This window comes from Mus caroli, unplaced genomic scaffold, assembly GCF_978045245.1.
Source record: "Mus caroli unplaced genomic scaffold, Mus_caroli_1 scaffold_15, whole genome shotgun sequence".
In the NCBI taxonomy this organism is placed as follows: domain Eukaryota; kingdom Metazoa; phylum Chordata; class Mammalia; order Rodentia; family Muridae; genus Mus; species Mus caroli.
This window is the reverse complement of record NW_028227270.1, coordinates 16,468,503-16,488,158: the sequence shown is the minus strand read 5'-3', so window position 1 is coordinate 16,488,158 and position 19,656 is coordinate 16,468,503. Positions and strand designations below refer to the sequence as shown.

The 19,656-nt window shown below is 41.7% G+C and overlaps 1 protein-coding gene across 2 annotated transcripts in view; it reads right to left on the bottom strand.

Moving 5' to 3' along the window:
* Positions 1 to 6,280: 6,280 nt before the first annotated feature.
* The window catches only part of Rgs7bp (regulator of G protein signaling 7 binding protein), a 104,843-nt gene continuing 91,467 nt past the window's right edge, over positions 6,281 to 19,656 (bottom strand). Inside the window, exon 6 of one of the 2 annotated variants that reach the window (XM_029468534.2) lies at positions 6,281 to 12,036. In XM_029468534.2, the coding sequence (XP_029324394.1) occupies positions 11,945 to 12,036 (92 nt within the window). In that variant the 3' untranslated portion in view covers positions 6,281 to 11,944. The remainder of the gene's footprint in view (positions 12,037 to 19,656) is intronic. The other variant, XM_021180916.3, reaches the window with a different exon arrangement.

The window sequence follows — 19,656 nt, the reverse complement described above, 5'->3', positions numbered from 1 at the left end:
TGTTGTTGTTATTTTAAATGAGGGAGCTGGACTTTTGTTTTGATCTGCTTTCCATCTAGACTCCTTACTTTCTTTTAAATCCTTTTTTTATCAGTAGATATTAATTATGTGTAAGGGCCTCCTGAGAGTTTTATACATGTAAATAACTACTTGAGCATATCCATTACTGCGGTCCTCTCTAGTTTCCTCCCCATCCTGCGTCTTCTCAGTTACTCTTCTATTTTATGTCTTGTTTTTCTTTTCTTTCTTTTCTTCTGCTGCTGTTTTTGAAGACCTGATGAGTTTCATCAGGGTCGCCAGTACACTTATTTAGTAATTTTGTTTCTGGGGTCTGACAGACTAAGGTAGATATGGTGGCAGAATGGCAATTGTGTCCAGAGCCATTTCCTGACATCTGTGTCCAAGCCATCTGGGCAAGCAGGGATCGTCTTTTTTACTTCAGTTCCTCAGAGCCTCCACTTGGCTTCTATAAGCCCAGGGGCATTTTCGCTTTCAACTGTCAGGATGCTTTCCAGGGTGATGAAAGGAAATGGCTGCCATGGGCCTGTTATACCGGCGGCGACACTCACCATGTACGGAACTCTCTGAGATATGGGAAAGACTTCGCTTTTGCTGTGTTAGCCTGGAGGAGAGAAAGGCCCTCTCACAAACACGCGGTCTCCAGCTTCTGGGCTTTGCTGCCCCTTTGGGAGAGCTGTCTTTAAAGAGCATTGTAAAACCAGTGAGCTTGAAGCAAACCGAGATTGGGAAATGATGTCCGAATGGGCTGAATTGTGGAGCCTGGCACCAGACACACCACTAAGCTGAGTTACTGAAACACTCAGTGCTGTTAAGCAAAAGGTAGTTGCTGGTGCCACGTGGTAGAATTTTCACAGAGCCACAGGGCACCACCATGTGACCAGTGCACGTGTCACTCAGGGCCCACATCACCAGCTGCCCTGCTGTACTTGGGAGTGAGGCGCTCTCCAGGAACTAAAAAAGTAAAAATAAAAATAAATTCCCCAGAAATGTTCAAAACGAAGACTGGTAAAGTTACTAGCCAAGCAAGTTTAGCAGGTCACCATGCTTATCAGACAACTTTAGTTCCAAATATCGGCTGGCTCATATATCTCTGTGAAATTGAAAAACTGGGACCTGTAGATAATTGCTTTTTGCTAAACAGATGTGTGTTGGAAAGAATTGTGTGTTTTGGGAAATAAGCTCCACTTATTTGCTAGATGAATATATTTGAGTTACTGTTTGATTAATTTCAGAACTTATTGTTATACAAAATGAAAATAGCCCTTACATAGGTGAGTGGCAGGATTAAGTTACATGAGCTAAGTAAGATATTTTGCATGCTTTTAAAAATATTTTGAATATGTGAGCAATTTACTTACAGATATTCCTGTCACAATAATGAAATAGCAGAAAACAAAATTTTATTTTCCGTTCTCTCATGATAAAGTTTCTTTCCTTTCAATATGTTTTTTAATTTAGCAGAATTAGAAATAGCTGCAAAGACAATGAAGCACAAAGCGTTGTATTGCCATCTTTCGGACGAACTAGGAACTGCACCTGTGTGCAGGTAAATAAAATTTCAAGTCCTAGAATGGTTGGTTATTTATCAAATGGTTGTATAATGGTGACTATCTATAGCTCCTGCTCCATAGAGTCTGAAGGCCTCACTACAAATCTACTAGCAAGTGGAGGGAACTGAGTCTACAGTAACAAGTATTTCTCAAAGAGCTGTGCTTATAGAAGCGCTGGCTGTCGGAATGGTTTCTGTTAAATCTGGAAGGGACATTAGAAGTCGGTCCTTGCAGATGGCTTCCGGTCTGCTTCCCCAGAGGGGAATTCAGTCAGGGAATTTAGTAATGGGAAGAACAGCTGATTTAAGTTTAAGAAGCTGCGTGGAGAAGAGAGATAGTCAATCTTTGGCGAAAGGGAGAGCCCACCGACAGCCGGGTTGTAGACAGACAGTCACTGTCCAACAGTGACGACAGCACATATCAGTTAAGCCCCTTGTGTGGCTGTGTTCAGGGAACATTTTCGAACCCAGCTTACTGACCTCTACCTGACAGTACTCTATGTTGAAACAGTTTTTAACACATGGGTAGCATACCTCATATATAGTGTATGTCTTCAGATGATCTTTTGTGACAGTGCTTCTCCACCTCCGGAAAACCTCACTCTGCCTCATAGTGGCACCATCTGAGTCTGTCAATCTGAGCAACTATCTAGAGAAGGCCACATTTATCTATTAGCTGGATGTTGTGTTAAGCGGACATGATGAGCCAGAGTGCTCTGAATTTCCGGGTGAAATGCATGCCCTCCGGGTCCCTACCTGCAGAATAATCACTGTAAACATCTGCTATGCCAGTCATGTCATTTGACATCCAGCGGTCTGTGGACTGCTGGAACATCCTCTCAGAATTAAAGTAAGTTAGTGTCCCTTGTGCCTCCTGTGAGTAAGGTTTCCAAGGGGGCAGTAGATCCCTCTGAACAAGAAGGGGCCACAGCCAAGGAATGTTGGAGGCTTTTAAAACCTGTAGAGGAGATAATATATTTGGTTCTAGAGGCTTTGGGCCGGTGGATGCTTTGACTTAAGGACACTGAAATTGATTTATGCTCTAGAAAAGTTAACACCATGCTTTTTTTAAAAGCTACTAAGTATGTGGCTATTTGCTATGATACTAGGCTGCAGAACGTCTGCTCTGCTGTCAAGCAGACATGGACTGTAGTGCCTTTGTCACAAGGAAGCATCTTGGGACTGAGGGCATCTGCCCCAACTGAACTAACCTGTGTTCTGACAAGCTCTGCCTTTACCATCTGCAGGATGTCAGCCAGCTCCACTGTCTATGGACTCAGGGTCTCATCTCCTGACATGGGATCCTGCACAGGACGACAGAGACCCTCCTCTCCCTCAGCACAGGGTGCGGACCCAGGAGACCTCCTGTGACTCCCGTTTCCTGCTGCTGGTTGCATCTGCAGACTCGCCATCTAGTGGAGTAATGCAGATCACAAGCCCTCTGTCTCCTAAGCTGCCACTGAGCTGCCACACAGCCCCAAATGGCTGCACCCTTGCTGTCTTTCTGATTTTAACCCCCCACCCCCCCCACACACACTCTGGAGAAATGGCATTTCCAAATAACAATCCCCAAATAGAGAAGGGCTGCACAGTGGCTAGGTCACTTAGTCTCGGTCAGCATTCAAGTGGCATTGTTTTTGAGACTTATTTATTTTTATATCACATGTAAGGTTGTTTTGTCTGCATGCATATATGTGCACCACGCACATGCAGTGTCCACCGCAGCTGGAAGCAGGCATTAGAACTGCTGGGACTGGAGTTACAGACATGAGCTGTTGTGTGGTACTGAGAATCGAACCTAGGTACTTGTCTTAGTTAGTGTTTCATGCCTGTGAAGAGACACCGTGATCATGGCAACTCTTATAAAGGACAACATTTAATTAGGGCTGGCTTACAGGCTCAGAGGTTCAGTCCATTATCATCATGCAGGGAAGCATGGCAGCATCCAGGCAGGCATGGTGCTAGAGAAGGAGCTGAGAGTTCTACAACTTGAACTGAAGGCAGTTAAGATACTGTCCTCAGGCAGCTAGGAGGAGGGTCTCAAAGCCCACCTTACAGTGACAAACTTCCTCCAACAAGGCCACACCTCCTAATAGTGCCACTCTCTGGGCCAAGTATATTCAAACCACCACAGTCCTCTGGAAGAGCTGTCAGTGCTTTTAACTACTGAGCCATCTCTCCAACCCCAGTGGCTATGTTCTTTTGTAAACCTGTATGCTGTATGCACCATAGTGAGTTCGCTTCTTTTACTGCCTCATAGCATGCAGTTGTGTGATGTATCACAGTTTACCTATGTACTCTTCTGTTGGTGGGTCTTGGAACTATTCACCAGTTTTGGCTATTAGAAGTCATGGCAATGTAGTACTCCTGCTGCCTCTGACAATATTAACACATTTATTTCTGATGGCCTTAGACAACGACATGGAATTATTGTGTCATATTACACATGGATGTTCTAAGACAATAGATGCCAACAGTTTTCTGAAGGGCTTCCTAGTTGTCAAACACATTCCTCTTTGTTCTTTCTGTGGTTCAGTAGCCACCCCTGCCCCCGACACACTCATCATGAGCACTGGGGTCAATCACCCCATAAGAGAGCTGACTCCTTTCTTTGCAGATCTGTTTATCGCATGAGGAATCTGAACTGCCCGCTGTGGTGAAGGAAAATGAGTGTGGACGATACACTCATTTTCTGTTTTTCTAAGATCCGGGGAGTTGGAGGTGCATCCCTGTGATGTGAGGATGGCCTCGTGTGGTCTGCTGGGAGCATCACTGATTTCTTTAACTTTCAGTGAGGAACTGACTTAGGATTGATTTTTGCACATGGTGAGAGGGAAGGGTCATATAGAGCCTTTTTTACTGGAAACCAGTAGATGTGTCGATTTACTCTTGATTTATACTCATATTTTCTTCTTCCTTCTCACCTTCCTTTGCCTCCTGTTCCAGTTTTCTTCCTGTTGATGTGATAAAATACGGACCTGAACCAATGCTGGTGGGTGGTGGTGCTTATCGTAATTTACAGGTCCATCTCCAGGGAAGCCACCCAGGAAGGCAAGGCAGGAATTTGAAACAGAAAATGGAGGGTAAGACCACCTATTGGCTTTCTCCCTTCACCTTGCTTAGCTACCTTTCTCATACAACCCAGGCTTATCTGCCACGGGAGGCTGAGCCCTCCAAAAACAATTAGAAATTAATGAATTGCCTCCCAGAAGTGCTCACAGGCCAACCCAATAGACACAATATGCCAGTTTTGGTCCCGCTCCGCCAGGGTGACTCCTTAATAGCTGAGACTAACTCTGACACTAAGTACCTTATTAAGCTGCAGACCTTTGTTTTAAAAACAGTAGATACAAGTCCTCCCCTGCTCTCTCTAGCTTCCAACAGCATCATTCAATGTTTTTATTTATTTTTCTAGTAATAGAACTTTGGTTCTAAGCAGATAATTATATTCTAATGTGGCAGAACTTCCAGTGATTTTGGAATTACCCATTCCTTATTCTGAGGAAACTGAATGTTTAATAAGCAGGTTCTTCTCTAAAGAAGTTCACTTTATTAACAATGTCTTAAGACAGAGTGACTTGACTGACTGATGTTCATAGGAAATAGTATGGAGGTAAGTGGTCTAAGCCTGTTAAGAAACTTCTGAGGCCAAGCCTGAAGACTTGGACTTCTATTGCTAGTTGCTTGGGAGGTTGAGGCAGGAAGTCTACCACTTCAATGTCAACTTGGGTAACTTAGTGAAGGCTCTGACTTAGGAAGAAGCATAAAGAATACTGGAGATGTAGCTCAGTGGTAGAGCACTCCGCTGGTAAAGCCTAGTACTGCAAAGAAACTAAAGAAAAGATGGGACAAACAAACTTCTGAGACCCTGAAATGGTCATTTCTCTGGATCTAGGTGCATATTTGGCTGCGCACTCTTTCCAGTAGGCACAAAAGAAGAGATGCATGCCGACAATGTGAAGGGCATCACTTGGGAGTTGCGTGCTCCCACTTCTGTAGAAAGTGATGGGCTCTTGTTGCATCCTGTTGGCTGACATTCAGCTTTGGAGCTGTGGTAATACTCATGAATGCCCGGGAAAGGCAGCCTTTCCATAACTCTCAGAAATTTGGGGTTGTTACTAAGGAAAAGAGGGAACAGAGATGGGAACAAAAACCAAAGTGCTGTTATTGGTGGCAACATATTGAGATTTAAACAAGGCTGCTTAGCCTTCTAGAGAACCCAATGCTGCTTTTTGAAAAGCTTTGTGGTGTCATTCCATGGTTGGAATTTGTAGACCCTTCTTTAGGTGTGTGGGCGCTCCCAGGACTATGTGTGCGCATTCAAGCACATACTTGTACTCTTTTATTAGAAATTAAAACTATCTAATGCTGTGCCCTTGTGTCTTCTTGCAGTTGACAGATAAGCTGGGTTTAGAGGTTGCTACTAGTGACAGTTTCTAAAGCACCTATAATCTTTCCTGTGTTGACTTCACAGCATCTTTTTTCTCTCATCTTTTCCTCCCTCCCTCCCTCCCCCCCCGCCCCCGCCCCCCTCCCCCCCCCCCCCTCATGCTCCACCCCCACTTCTGCTCTATCTTCCTTTGCCCTGGCATGGCCTCTCTATTTCCCACGGCTCCTATTTTAACAAGGAGTAAGTCAAACAAGGGTGGGAAGAGAGAGGAAGGAGAGTGATGACTTACAATGTCTCCTTTATGTATTTTTAAATTTTTATTATTAGTTTTTATTACACAAGTAATACATGTTCATTGTAGAAAAATTAGAAAACACAGAAAAGCAAAAAGCAAAATAATCACCCCTAGTCCCACTACCCATGGATAACTGCTGTTCACACTGTAGTGTATGGCCTTCCAGCATGGATAACTGCTGTTCACACTGTAGTGTATGGCCTTCCAGCATGGATAACTGCTGTTCACACTGTAGTGTATGGCCTTCCAGCATGGATAACTGCTGTTAACATTGTAGTGTATGGCCTTCCAGCATGGATAACTGCTGTTAACATTGTAGTGTATGGCCTTCTAGCTCTTTGTGCATATATATATATATATATATATATATATATATATATACATAGATATATTTATATGTGATTTTCTTTTTTTTACAAATATTGTATCATACTATACATACTGTTTTATAACATTTTTCCATTTAATATATGTCATCAACATCATTGTTTATTCCCTGAAAAAATTATACAGATACTACATGCTCATTGTGAAAAAGTCAGAAATTACAGATATGCAAAAAGAAAATACGATTGCTCCAAATCTCACCTCCCAGAGAGAAATGCTGTTGCCCTGTAGGTGAACACCCATACAGACCCTTCAATACATACATGTGTAGGTATGTTGGTAAGAGGGTGGTTCTTGAGAAACTCCCTTATGACCTCCTTTTTTTCTATTTAACAACATAAATTGAACATTTCAATAAATACACATGGTATGCATTCTCACTTGGTGCATAATATCCATTGAAAGGATATACTACATCTAGACATATAATGTAGGCATATTTACAAAATGTCCTTTCTTGCATGACTTTTAAAACAATGAATAAATGCATCTTAGCTCATATTTTTGCTTAACATTAAATAATATAATTACATGTATGTGCATGTGTGTGCGTGTGTGTGTGTGTATGTGTGTATACAGACACATATGTCACAGAGTGCATGTGGAGATTAGAGGCCAACCCATAGGAAGAAACAGTTCCCTCCTACCATGTGAATCCAGGGGATTCTAACTTGCTCGGCAGTAAGGGTCTTCTCATGCTGAGCCATCTTGCTGGCCTATTGCTGAGCTTTTAGGAAGAGAATTTCTTTAATGTGAAGTTACTAGGCATGTATGAAAAACACATAGAGCCAAGATATTTCCCATAAAGACCAGATCAATTTATACTCCTGTTGACTATAAGAGAATGTTTATATTTCAAACTTCCTCAAGATTCCCGGAAGCTTATATATGCACATGTCTATCTGAGTTGCTTGTCTCTGAACTTTTGGCCACTAGTCTATTCAAATATGTTCACTGCTATCAGTGGGTACCTTAGTGTACAGTGCGTTACTACCTTGAATCCTGATCTCAAACTGGAAAGTTTGATATTTTTCTCCCTCTGAATCACATAATATTATTTATGCCATCCACTCACCATCTACTCATTCAATAACTGTGTTTTCAGTATTTGGTTTGTATACAGAACTATCTTAGGAGCCGAGAAAAAAATGTTAAGCAAAATGTATGTGAGTATTTCCTTTTATACTTTCAATTTAGTGGGACAGACAGACGATCACACAAGCAGTAATGGGGAAAGCACAGGTCTTGTAAATCATAGAGACTTCCCAAAGTGCTGAGGTCCTTCACGTAGTAGAGGCCTAATCTCTTTCTTGCATGCATTGTAAATATTATTTTCTTTTCATTTGGTTTATTGTTTACTTTACTGTATAGGAGTTTTACATTCTTTTAAAAAACTGGTATCAGTCCAGCCATCTTGTCTTTTTCACTCCTGCCTTTGGTATTATGCTTAGGAAAGGCTTTGATTCCCCACAATGAGACACTATCTTCACCAATCTGGATGACAAGTATTTTTCATTTTTGTCATTCATTCTCATGTTTTAAAATTTAAATACTTATTTTATCTAGAATTTATTTTGATTAAACTATAGACCTAAGATTGCACCCAGGAGAGGTTAATTAGTTATTCCTACATAATTTACTTAATTATCCAGACTTTCCTCGGATTTGAAATATAGTGTTCTCAGTTATCTTGTGTTATTGGATCTATCGTGGGTGATGTAGCTGCTTGTGAGAATTTACTGTGAGGCTGGCATAGTATGACTGCTTTTCCGTATTCTATCTATATTTACGGGAAAGGTAAGCATTTTCTGTGGCGATATGATATTCTAGAACAAAAGGAAAACACAGATATTTCTTAGGCACGGATGTGTGGGGAAGGGGTTTAAGCTGCATGATAATTCTTTATTCTCACAACCCTGAGACTTTCACAGTCTGGAAGTCGTCATGGGCTCCTTGTTAATGGGCCCATTGGCAGATTTTCTGGAATAAATATGATGCTTTGTGTATTTGCTTTGGTCTTTCTGAAGCTCAGTTTCCACTAGGTGGCAGCATTGCCTAAATCTGAGCATCCTAACGTTTCACAAGAGTAGGAAGGAACACAACCCGTTGGGCAGAGCTTGAGACTCCCCCCGCCCCGCCCCCAAAACCAATTAGGGCCCTGCTGCTTCTCCAGCTTGCTTTGTACCCCTTTAATGAGTGGCACACCGGGCAGTTTGCAATGAGTCTGAGTCTAGACACCAAACATCAGTGGTCAGACTTTAAAGAGATACTTTGGCCTGAAGGTTACTTCATGTTGTCTTTCCTAAAAGAGTCTTTGAGCTCAGCCCCAACTGATTTAGAGCACGGAAATGTGATTTTAAACAATACATTTGCCGTAAAGTTCAGATGATGTTTACTTTCTTTATACATGGTGATGTTTTTCAGATTTCCCACAAAAAGAAAAAAAAAAACCCATATATTCATTATAATTTGCAGGAAAACCTAAAATAGAATATAAAAAGTATGGCGATAAAATGAGAGGCCTTTTTTCCTCTTTGTACACATGGGTTTGTGAGAGAATACCCAGTGTTTTCCTCAGACCCTTACAGATCATCTGGATGCTTCTGTTGAGTTCAAAGACCATTTCCTGCAAGGAGCAGAGGGAGGGAGCAGAACTTTATCTGGTGGACCCACACCTAAGGAAGTCCTTTGGCAGGTTAGAGGAGAGAGGGGCATCCTAGAGGATGTACTTGGCATATCTAAGGGGAGGTGGTGAGTTGCCCAGGGCAACCATGAGCCCGCATAGGTACCAGAACCTTGATTGTTAATGCTGCTTTCGGACCTGCTACTGAAAGAACATCTGTAGATCTATGGGAACTATAAAATTGAGCAATGGCTGGAAACCAGGCACTGAATAAAACATAAGGTGGTCGACCCTATTACCTCAGATATGCAAAGTCTGGCTAGGTAATGAGACAAATTCCCATCTCCATGAATAGCTCTCAAGGCCTTCTCAGACATGGAGGTGAGACCTGAATTTTTTTTTTTTTTTTTAACAGTCTTCAGTTGTACAAAGGACAATTGCACAGAAGGTGTTGTCATCACGCTGAGACTAAGGAGAGAGCTAGCACAAATGAAAGAAGCAGGAGAGGTTTAGGTTGGGCATCCACAAGAGCGTGCCCGGCACCCCAGGCTTGTCAGTTAGTCCATTTGCATGGATTGCTAGGAATGAGGCTGAAGTTAAACGTTCAATCCAGTCAGAGTGTGGGAGACAACAGAGACCGGAGCTGAGATCATGCCAATTTAGAAATAAATAGCTCATAAATGAGAAATGAGATAACCTTGGAACTTAACTAATTTGAAATGACCTGCAACCAGGAGACAAGAGTAGGCTTTATTCAAGATGGCAGGATAGGAGAGCTGGGAGTAGTTCCTTGTGAGGAGTCTTTAAATAATTCTTTCCATTGTTTCATGAACATTCCATTCAGAAAGTTATAATTGTCTCATATAACTTGTCAAAAGTCCTTCTCTTACTGAATCCAGTCTTACTAGTAACAGTACATTAGCTCCCAGCTTAGTGCAGCAGAGTAAGGGGTGGGGGTGGGGTACCAAGAATATGGTCGACAGCAACTAGTGGAATTGAAATGAAGACCAATCATAGATTTTAGAGATCTCTTCCATCCCGGAATTCTTTCACTTTTGATACATAAATATAGGAGAAAGTTCCAAGAGCTGTATCTTTGCAGATTTTAGGTTGAACTATGTGAAATTGCTGGTTTTAAAAATATAGATCAAAACAGTCAAATATCAGCCATTTCGTAGAATTCAACCTAATACAATAATTGTCCATGCTCTCTCCATCTTCCATAAAGTGAAAGGCTTTAAAAATATTTAGTTTTTAGGCCAGAATATTAATGTACAAATAAGTGCCTCCCCAAGGCTGGGATTAAAGTCACTTGCAGGCAGCTAGTCTGTCCCTCTTAAGACTGGACACCTGTGCCTCTGGTCTGACTCGGAGATCTGTCAGAACAGGGAACAAAAGTGCAAAGACTCCTGGGAAATTTCATCAGGGGGTGGGGAGAAGGGTCAAAGGAAGGACAGGAGGAAATAAAACAGGATTTGTAGCATATTACAAGTTCGTGGGAAAAGAGCGCAGCAGAGCCATGAGCAGAACAACACAGCGTGTGGCTCCCTCTTTTCTAAAATACAGTATTGCTTAATGTGTCCCATTCTCGAGAGTCCAAGCATAAGACAGGACACAGAATACACATTGGAAAAGTCATATCTGCATAGTCATCTAAAATGAGACAAGCTAAGCTTAACTAAAACATCTTTTTTCATTAATAATGTAAAATGTTAAATAGTTTTATGATCTGAGCTAATTCCAGCATGCCCTATAAGATTTAACACTATGCTGAGGTGTGGACCCATGCTTTAGGTTTCGATTCAAACAAAATGTGATAATATTCAATTTTACATCTGAGGGTAATTGTTTATGCTACTACATCATTTCTTAACCGGATAACTTCATTTCCCAAGAAGCTTAAAAAGACACCGTTGGATTAAAAGAAAGTTAGCTACCCATATGCATTGTTCGAAGATAGTAGGATTACTGTGTATTTACAAAACGTATTTTTCATATATGACTCTGTTGCATTATAAATTAAGATGTTTTGATGTTGACACTTACAGATTCTGACAGAATGGAAGACTAAATGGAAATGAGTGCAGAGACAGCAACGCGTGAGGTGGCATGTGTTTGGTTATAATATTTCTAATGATACTCATAGATTGGATTCTTGAACAGTTTTGCTGTTTTAAATAGATTTCTATATTTAGAGACATCTTTTATATCTGATAAATTGTTAACATGATATCAGCAAGAGTTACAGATATACTATTATATGTGAAATATTTTTCTGTATAATACATTTAAAAAACCTTTAAATAATTTAAAAATCAAAATTCTTGCATCTGTCATGGCATGGTTCAGAGCAGACATGCACAATGTCAACTTTTTAAAACTCCCTTTAAAAACAGGCTGCACCTCTTTGAATCTGTTCTTTCTTTCTTTCTTTCTTTCTTTCTTTCTTTCTTTCTTTCTTTCTTTCTTTCTTTCTTTCTTTCTTTCTTTCTTTCTTTCCTTGATGGCAGCTGCTTTCAAGTGTGAAATCATTTAAAATGGCAGGGAGAGGCAGATAAAAGTAACAAGGGAGCATAGAAAACATGGTCAAAACCGGTCTCGGTGTTCCGCCGTGTGGAGGTCTTACGGTTCTGTGGTGTTTCTCAGGTGATCTTGGTGGTGAGTTTCGGGGAGAACCACCTAGCTTGAGACAAGACAACATAAGCCGAAGAACCTTCTCTTCCGTCTCCTGACCATGGGGTAGGGCGTTAGATTCAGAAGGCTGCTGTCATCTGTGGTGGGACAGAGTGTGCACAGGAATGAGTTACAGACAAAGTAACCTGCTCGTTATGAAGTGGGTTTAAAACGCCACCATCCTGTCTGTCACATTTTAAACCTCAGCTACACTGGACTAGATAATGCTGTGTTGTGGGAGGCTATCTCAAGCATCAGAAGACTTCATTAACTGTTTGTTGTTAGAAGAAACCCCCTCCCCCAGTACCCCCTTCCACCCCAATGAAGGACTTCATCAGTGTCCCTGGCCTTCACTAGGTACAACCAGAGGCATTCCCAGATCTGTCCAAATGTGGCCTGGGACAAAATACTCCAAGACTGACAGTCACTAGATAATTAAATTGAAACTGCTCAAGACAGCCTTTCAGTTGGGAGATGTTGCAAACATCTTTAGAAACAATCCACCTCCCAGGAGACTTGTCTTGTCTTCTAAGCCCTCCTTCTGTGACCCTCATCTGTCACTCAGCCTCACTAAACTCTGATGTCCCTAAGTGAACATTCAAAACTAATAGGGAATGATGATGCTTACCATAAGTGAAGATGAAATGAAATACTTAAAAGCAGTTCACTCTGATGGCAGCCGAGTGCCTCAGCTAAATAGGTACTTAGTAACTATTTTCTGTTACATGGGGCAATTTTCTTGGTTCCATTGAACTTCCTTCTTGTCTTAGGAAGACGTTCTAGCTATATTCTGTTGTATACGTATTTGACCACACATTGTCTTAATTACAATTTTATTGCTGTGAAGAGACATCATGATCATAGCAATTTATATAAAGGAAAACATTTAATTGGAGCTGGCTTACAAGTTCAGAGGTTTAGTCCATTATTGTCATGGTGGGAACATGGTAACACTTCCTCCCAGAAGGCCACACCCCCTCTCTCCACACACATGTGTATGCATATATTCTAGTCAGATTGATAAGTATTGAATTAACACTTTGGGGGGCAAAATTTTAGCATGATAATAGTCATAGGAACAAAGGAACCAGTAGATCGACTTGCTTTTCTGAGCTGGGTTTTGAGAGCTAAGACAACAACCTCTTTCTTCTATATTTAACTTGTTTCAGAAGAGTTAAGACCCTGGAGGAAATGCCAGGTCCTTGCTTGAGCACAGGCATTATGAGCTGGGGTTTTAAAACCCAGTCTAGAACAGAAGATGATAGGGAGGCCCTAGGAGAACAGAATTGGCCATCATGGGTCTCAGAGGCTAGAGGCAGAGTATAAGCTGGAAATTGCCAGCACGGGCAGAGCTAGCACAAGGTCTTGGTGTGACAAAACGGATGGCTGGTCTTGATGACTGTCAGGTGGCTTTTCAGAGTGGGGTTGAGGGGCTCCTCTTTCCCACTTCCAACTTTCAAGGAAACAGAACCTTGGCAGGGCCATTCTCCACAGTTAGACAAAGGTGTGGATGCAGGGAGGGAGGCAGGATATAGGAAGGGAACTGGTTTGCAGTTGAGGTTTGTTTTTATTTGTTACACAGCCTAGATATTCTAGATAAAAGTAAACTGTGGCTTCCCGAGTCTCTTATAAAACTATCTCATCCAGGTACCTGAGTCCCCTCATCTCCGCTAAGGTCACCTATGAGTCAATATGTCATACTTATTAGTAAATGAGTCCTGACCACCCAAACTGATGGGGATCATGGCACTGGTTCAATTTGTGATAAACTTAGCTGTCCCCTGAGAGAAGCACGTTTAAACCAAAAGAAAAAAATAGACATCCAGCTGGGCATAGCAAGTGACTCTAACATGGTTGGTCCCCTTTCTTGTCTCCAGTGACTAAAACACTCCTCTAAAACTCAGATTCTTCAAGCGTGGACAAAACCAGGTCCGTGTATATATTCTTTTAGTTGTGAAAAATAATTCGCAGTTATCTAGGCAACTGTATTTTGAGAGCTAAGACAACAACCTCTTTCTTCTATATTTAACTTGTTTCAGAAGAGTTAAGACCCTGGAGGAAATGCCAGGCCCCTGCTTGAGCACAGGCATTATGTGCAGAGGAGCTGTCCCAGGCGAATCATATTTTTAGAACAGAAAGGAATCATACATAAATACATAATTCAGGTTTTCACCATTTCTGGGACTTTTATTTTAACTACCAAATGGTCAGTGAACTCAATCTAACTGGATAGGGCTTTGAAGGGCAGCTCGCCATCTCTTTAGATAATGACACCACTTCCTGAAATTCAGGTTCACCCAGTGCTTTTTGGAAGCAGAGTCTTCAAAACTAGAAAGGTATTTATAGTTAAGATCTCTCTCTCTCTCTCTCTCTCTCTCTCTCTCTCTCTCTGACTTATAAGATCTACGATTTAAATTCCTACATCTCCTTTCCTTTCTTATGTGTAAACACATAAGGAAATGTCTGCTGTACACTTATGAAGGAAACTATGCCTGCACTTACTGTTATCACATGGATGTCCTGCTGTTTTTTTTATTAAATATTTTTTTATTACGTATTTTCCTCAATTACATCTTCAATGCTATCCCAAAAGTCCCCCATACCATCTCCCCCAACTCCCCTACCCACCCATTCCCACTTTTTGGCCCTGGCGTTCCCCTGTACTGGGGCATACAAAGTTTGTATGTCCAATGGGCCTCTCTTCTAGTGATGGCCGACTAGGCCATCTTTTGATACATATGCAGCTAGAGTCAAGAGCTCCAAGTAATGGTTAGTTCATAATGTTGTTCCATCTATAGGGTTGCAGATACCTTTAGCTCCTTGGGTACTTTCTCTAGCTCCTCCATTGGGAGCCCTGTGATCCATCCAATAGCTGACTGTGAGCATCCACTTCTGTGTTTGCTAGGCCCCAGCCTAGTCTCACAAGAGACAGCTATATCTGGGTCCTTTCAGCAAACTTTTGCTAGTGTATGCAATGGTGTCAGCATTTGGAGGCTGATTTTTTTTTTTTTTTTTATGTTAAAAGCACAGAGGTGTCACACAGAGAGGAGATTGTCACCATCACTTTTGTCTTCTCATTGCAGTAAATTAAAACGCCCCTTTAATAGAATAGCCTTTTTTGTCATTAAAATTCTTCCCATTCACCCTTCCTTGTAGGCGTTTGCGTGTTTCAGATAGGATATATGTACATGTATATGCAGGGTACCTATGCTGCCTCGGTGTGTGCACACACGCATGTGGGTCATTACACGTGGACGTAGTCTAGGATGGATGGGAACTGGCTGACCCTGGGCCAAGGCCGTGCTACTGACTGAGGATGACTCCTGGCTTGGGTGTCCTTGGTGTGCATTTGTTGCTCCTTTGCTTGTCTCAGCATCACCTTGGGCCGAGGAGAAACAAGAGCTTGGAAATCCTTGCACAAACCCGGAATAGTTTTCTACAGCCAAGAATGACAACAGCTGTACGGAGCTCTACAAGTCATCAAGCAGCAAAGATGTCCAGGAAGGTTTGATGCTAGCTCAGGGCCAGGCAAAGACATCTTCAGCATGGACTGACATCCTGTCTCTGATATTTGAAGGGCTGCTGAAGAATGTGAACAAAGTGCAATATTCCCTGACTATTTTTAAATTCTCTGGGCAAGTCTAGTGAACTCGTTAGGAACTTGTTGATTTATTTTTATTTTTATTTTTATTTTTATTTTTATTTTTATTTTTTGGTTTTTCAAGACAAGGTTTCTCTGTGTAGCCCTGGCTGTCCTGGAACTCACTCTGTAGACCAGGTTGGCCTCCAACTCAGAAATCCGCCTGCCTCTGCTCTGCCTCCCGAGTGCTGGGATTAAAGGTGTGTGCCACCACTGCCCTGCAAAATTGTTGATTTTTACTGTAAATGCATGTTTGGATGTGGTGTTTTAAGGCTTCTATAAATTATGTTTTCCCCAAAGTGCACAATCTCACAAACCCATAACTAAAGATAGCTTGAAAAATGAAAATGAAAAGTGGGAAAGAAAATGAAGTAACGTCGAGAAGTGCAGGGTGGAGCCGTCATCGTCAGTCAGTTCCAGGACCTGGGGTGGCTTAGGAAACACCAGGCTCTTCCTCCATCACTCAGTTTCCCTTTGCTAATATTTGTTACACAGGTGGTATTTTGAGAAAAAGGGAGGAACAGCAAACTGAGAAGTTTCAAATAATAATCTGAGTTTAAAGCTGGGTTCTCAGACATAGAGAAATGGTCAGATGGGAGCTGTTGTCTTTGAAATAACTCTTCTATTGCTCCCTCTCTCTATATGAATATATATGCATGAATATATACATACATATCTGTATATACATATGGGCTATATATACACACATATATGTGTGTATATGTCTGTATATATGCATATATATCCAATTATGTATTATATAATATATTAACTATATACTATATTATATAACATACCAATTATATAATATAATTATAATTAGATATTAAATAATATATGATATATAATAAAATATATATCACATATAATGAGGCAGAGAGAGTGAGAGAGAACACATTTTAGAGTACTTCGTGGCTCCCAAACGACAGCTGTATTAGCCTTTCAATACACAGATTATTAACTTCATCCCCCAGTTTCTTTTTTTTTCCTTTTTTCCTTTTTTATTAGATATTTTCTTTATTTACATTTCAACTGCTATCCTCAAAGTTCCCTATACCCTCCTCCCATCCTGCTCCCCTACCCACCCACTCCCACTTCTTGGCCCTGGTGTTTCCCCTGTACTGGGGCATATAAAGTTTGCAAGACCAAGGGGCCTCTCTTCCCAGTGATGGCCGACTAGGCCATCTTCTGCTACATATGCAGCTAGAGACATGAGCTCTGGAGATACTGGTTAGTTCATATTGTTGTTCCACATATATGGGCTCCTTGGGTGCTTTCTCTAGCTTCTCCATTGGGGTCTCTGTGTTCCACCTTATAGATGACTGTGAGCATCCACTTCTGTATTTGCCAGGCACTGGCATAGCCTCATATGAAACAGCTGTATCAGGGTCCCTTCAGCAAAATCTTTCTGGCATATGCAATAGTGTCTGGGTTTGGTGGCCGATTATGGGATGGATTCCCAGGTGGGGTAGTCTCTAAATAGTCCATCCTTTCATCTTAGCTCCAATCTTTGTCTCTGTAACTCCTTTCATGGGTATTTTGTTCCCTATTCTAAGGAGGAATGAAGTATCCACACGTTGGTCTTCCTTCTTGATTTTCTTGTGTTTTGCAAATTGTATCTTGGGTATTCTAAGTTTCTGGGCTAATATCCACTTATCAGTGAGTGCATATCTAATGACTTCTTTTGTGATTGGGTTACCTCACTAAGGATGATATCCCCGAGATACATCCATTTGCCCAAGAATTTCATAAACTCATTGTTTTTAATAGCTGAGTAGTATTCCATTGTGTAAATGTACCACATTTTTTTTTTTTTTTGTATCCATTCCTCTGTTGAGGGACATCTGGGTTCTTTCCAACTTCTGGCTATTATAAATAAGGCTGCTATGAACATAGTGGAACATGTGTTCTTATTACCAGTTCTAACATCTTCTGGGTATATGCCCAGGAGTGGTATTGCTGGATCTTCTGGTAGTACTATGGTCCAGTTTTCTGAGGAGCCGCCAGACTGACTTCCAGAGTGGTTGTACAAGCTTGCAATCCCACCAGAAATGGAGGAGTGTTCCTCTTTCTCCACATCCTCCCATCTGCTGCATCTGCTGTCACCTGAATTTTTGATCTTAGCCATTCTGACTGGTGTGAGGTGGAATCTCAGGGTTGTTTTGATTTGCATTTCCCTGATGATTAAGGATGTTGAACATTTTTCCAAGTTCTTAGCCATTTGGTATTCCTCAGTTGAGAATTCTTTGTTTAGCTCTGTACCCCATTTTCCCCAACTTTTTATTAGGTATTTACTTCATTTACATTTCAAATGCTATCATGAAAGTCCCCTATACCCCTCCCCTCCTGCCCCTTGCTCCCCTACTCATCCACTCCCTCTTCTTGGCCCTGGTGTTTCCCCTGTACTGGGGCATATAAAGTTTGCAAGACCAAGGGGCCTCTCTTCCCAGTGATGGCCGACTAGGCCATCATCTGCTACATATGCAGCTAGAGACATGAGCTCTGGGGGTACTGATTAGTTCATATTGTTATCCCACCTATAGGGTTGCAGACCCCTTCAGCTCCTTGGGTGCTTTCTCTAACTCCTCCATTGGGGGCCCTGTGTTCCATCCAATAGCTTATTGTGAGCATCCACTTCTGTATTTGCCAGGCACTGGCATAGCCTCACAAGAGACAGCTATATTAGGGTCCTCTCAGCAAAATCTTGGTGGTGTATGCAATAGTGTCTGCTCCACTATGTTCATAGCAGCCTTATTTATAATAGCCAGAAGTTGGAAAGAACCCAGATGTCCCTCAACAGAGGAATGGATACAGAAAATGTGGTACATTTACACAATGGAATACTACTCAGCTATTAAAAACAATGAATTTATGAAATTCCTAGGCAAATGGATGGATCTGGAGGCTATCATCCTGAGTGAGGTAACCCAATCACAAAAGAAGTCATTAGATATGCACTCACTGATAAGTGGATATTAGCCCAGAAACTTAGAATACCCAAGATACAATTTGCAAAACACATGAAACTCAAAAAGAACAAAGACCAAAGTGTGGACACTTCGCCCCTTCTTAGATTTGGAAACAAAACACCCATAGAAGGAGTTACAGAGACAAAGTTTGGAGCTGAGACGAAAGGATGGACCATCCAGAGACTGCCCCACCCGGGGGTCCATCCCATAATAAGCCACCAAACACAGACACTATTGTACCCCATTTTTAAATGGGGTTATTTGAATTTCTGGAGTCCAGCTTCTTGAGCTCTTTGTATATATTGGATATTAGTCCTCTATCAGATTTAGGATTGGTAAAAATCCTTTCCCAATCTGTTGGTGGCCTTTTTGTCTTATTGACAGTGTTTTTTGCCTTACAGAAGCTTTGCAATTTTATGAGGTCCCATTTGTCAATTCTTGATCTTACAGCACAAACCATTGCTGTTCTGTTTAGGAATTTTTCCTCTGTGCCCATATCTTCGAGGCTTTTTCCCACTTTCTCAAAACTCTATTAATTTCAGTGTCTCTCATCCCCCAGTTTCTCTACCAGTAGGTCTGGTGTGTAGCCAGAGGAGCATCATATCTTCAATATTCCTAAAGGTACTGGTGTTGCAAGTCATAAAGGCAGACTTTGAGGACCACTACCAAATGAACAGAGGACCTACTGAGTGCAAGGCTCTTAATTTGACTGTCAACATGGTGGGCTGTAGAATCATGAAGAAAAAAAATCTCTGGCTGTGCTTGTGAGGGGCTTTGTAAATGGGGTTAGTTCCAGTGGGAGATCTACCCTAAAGGCAGACATCAGTCCTTCATGAGGTCCTGGACTGAGTGAGAGAGGTGAGCATCATACCCATGCTCTCTTGTCTATGGAAACAATTTGACCAGCACCTGCTGAGGCTTCAAAGTCACCTAAATGTGCCCTGGCTCTCTGTACATGGGCCTCCCTTCCCTCATGCCTTCCCTACTGTTATACTTATCTGCCGTGATAGACTTGAGGTCCTGGAACTGTAAGCCAACCTAAAGGCTTCCTTCCTTCAGTTGTTTTGGTGAGGCACTTTTGGTGCAGCCTTGAGGTAAGGAACTAATAC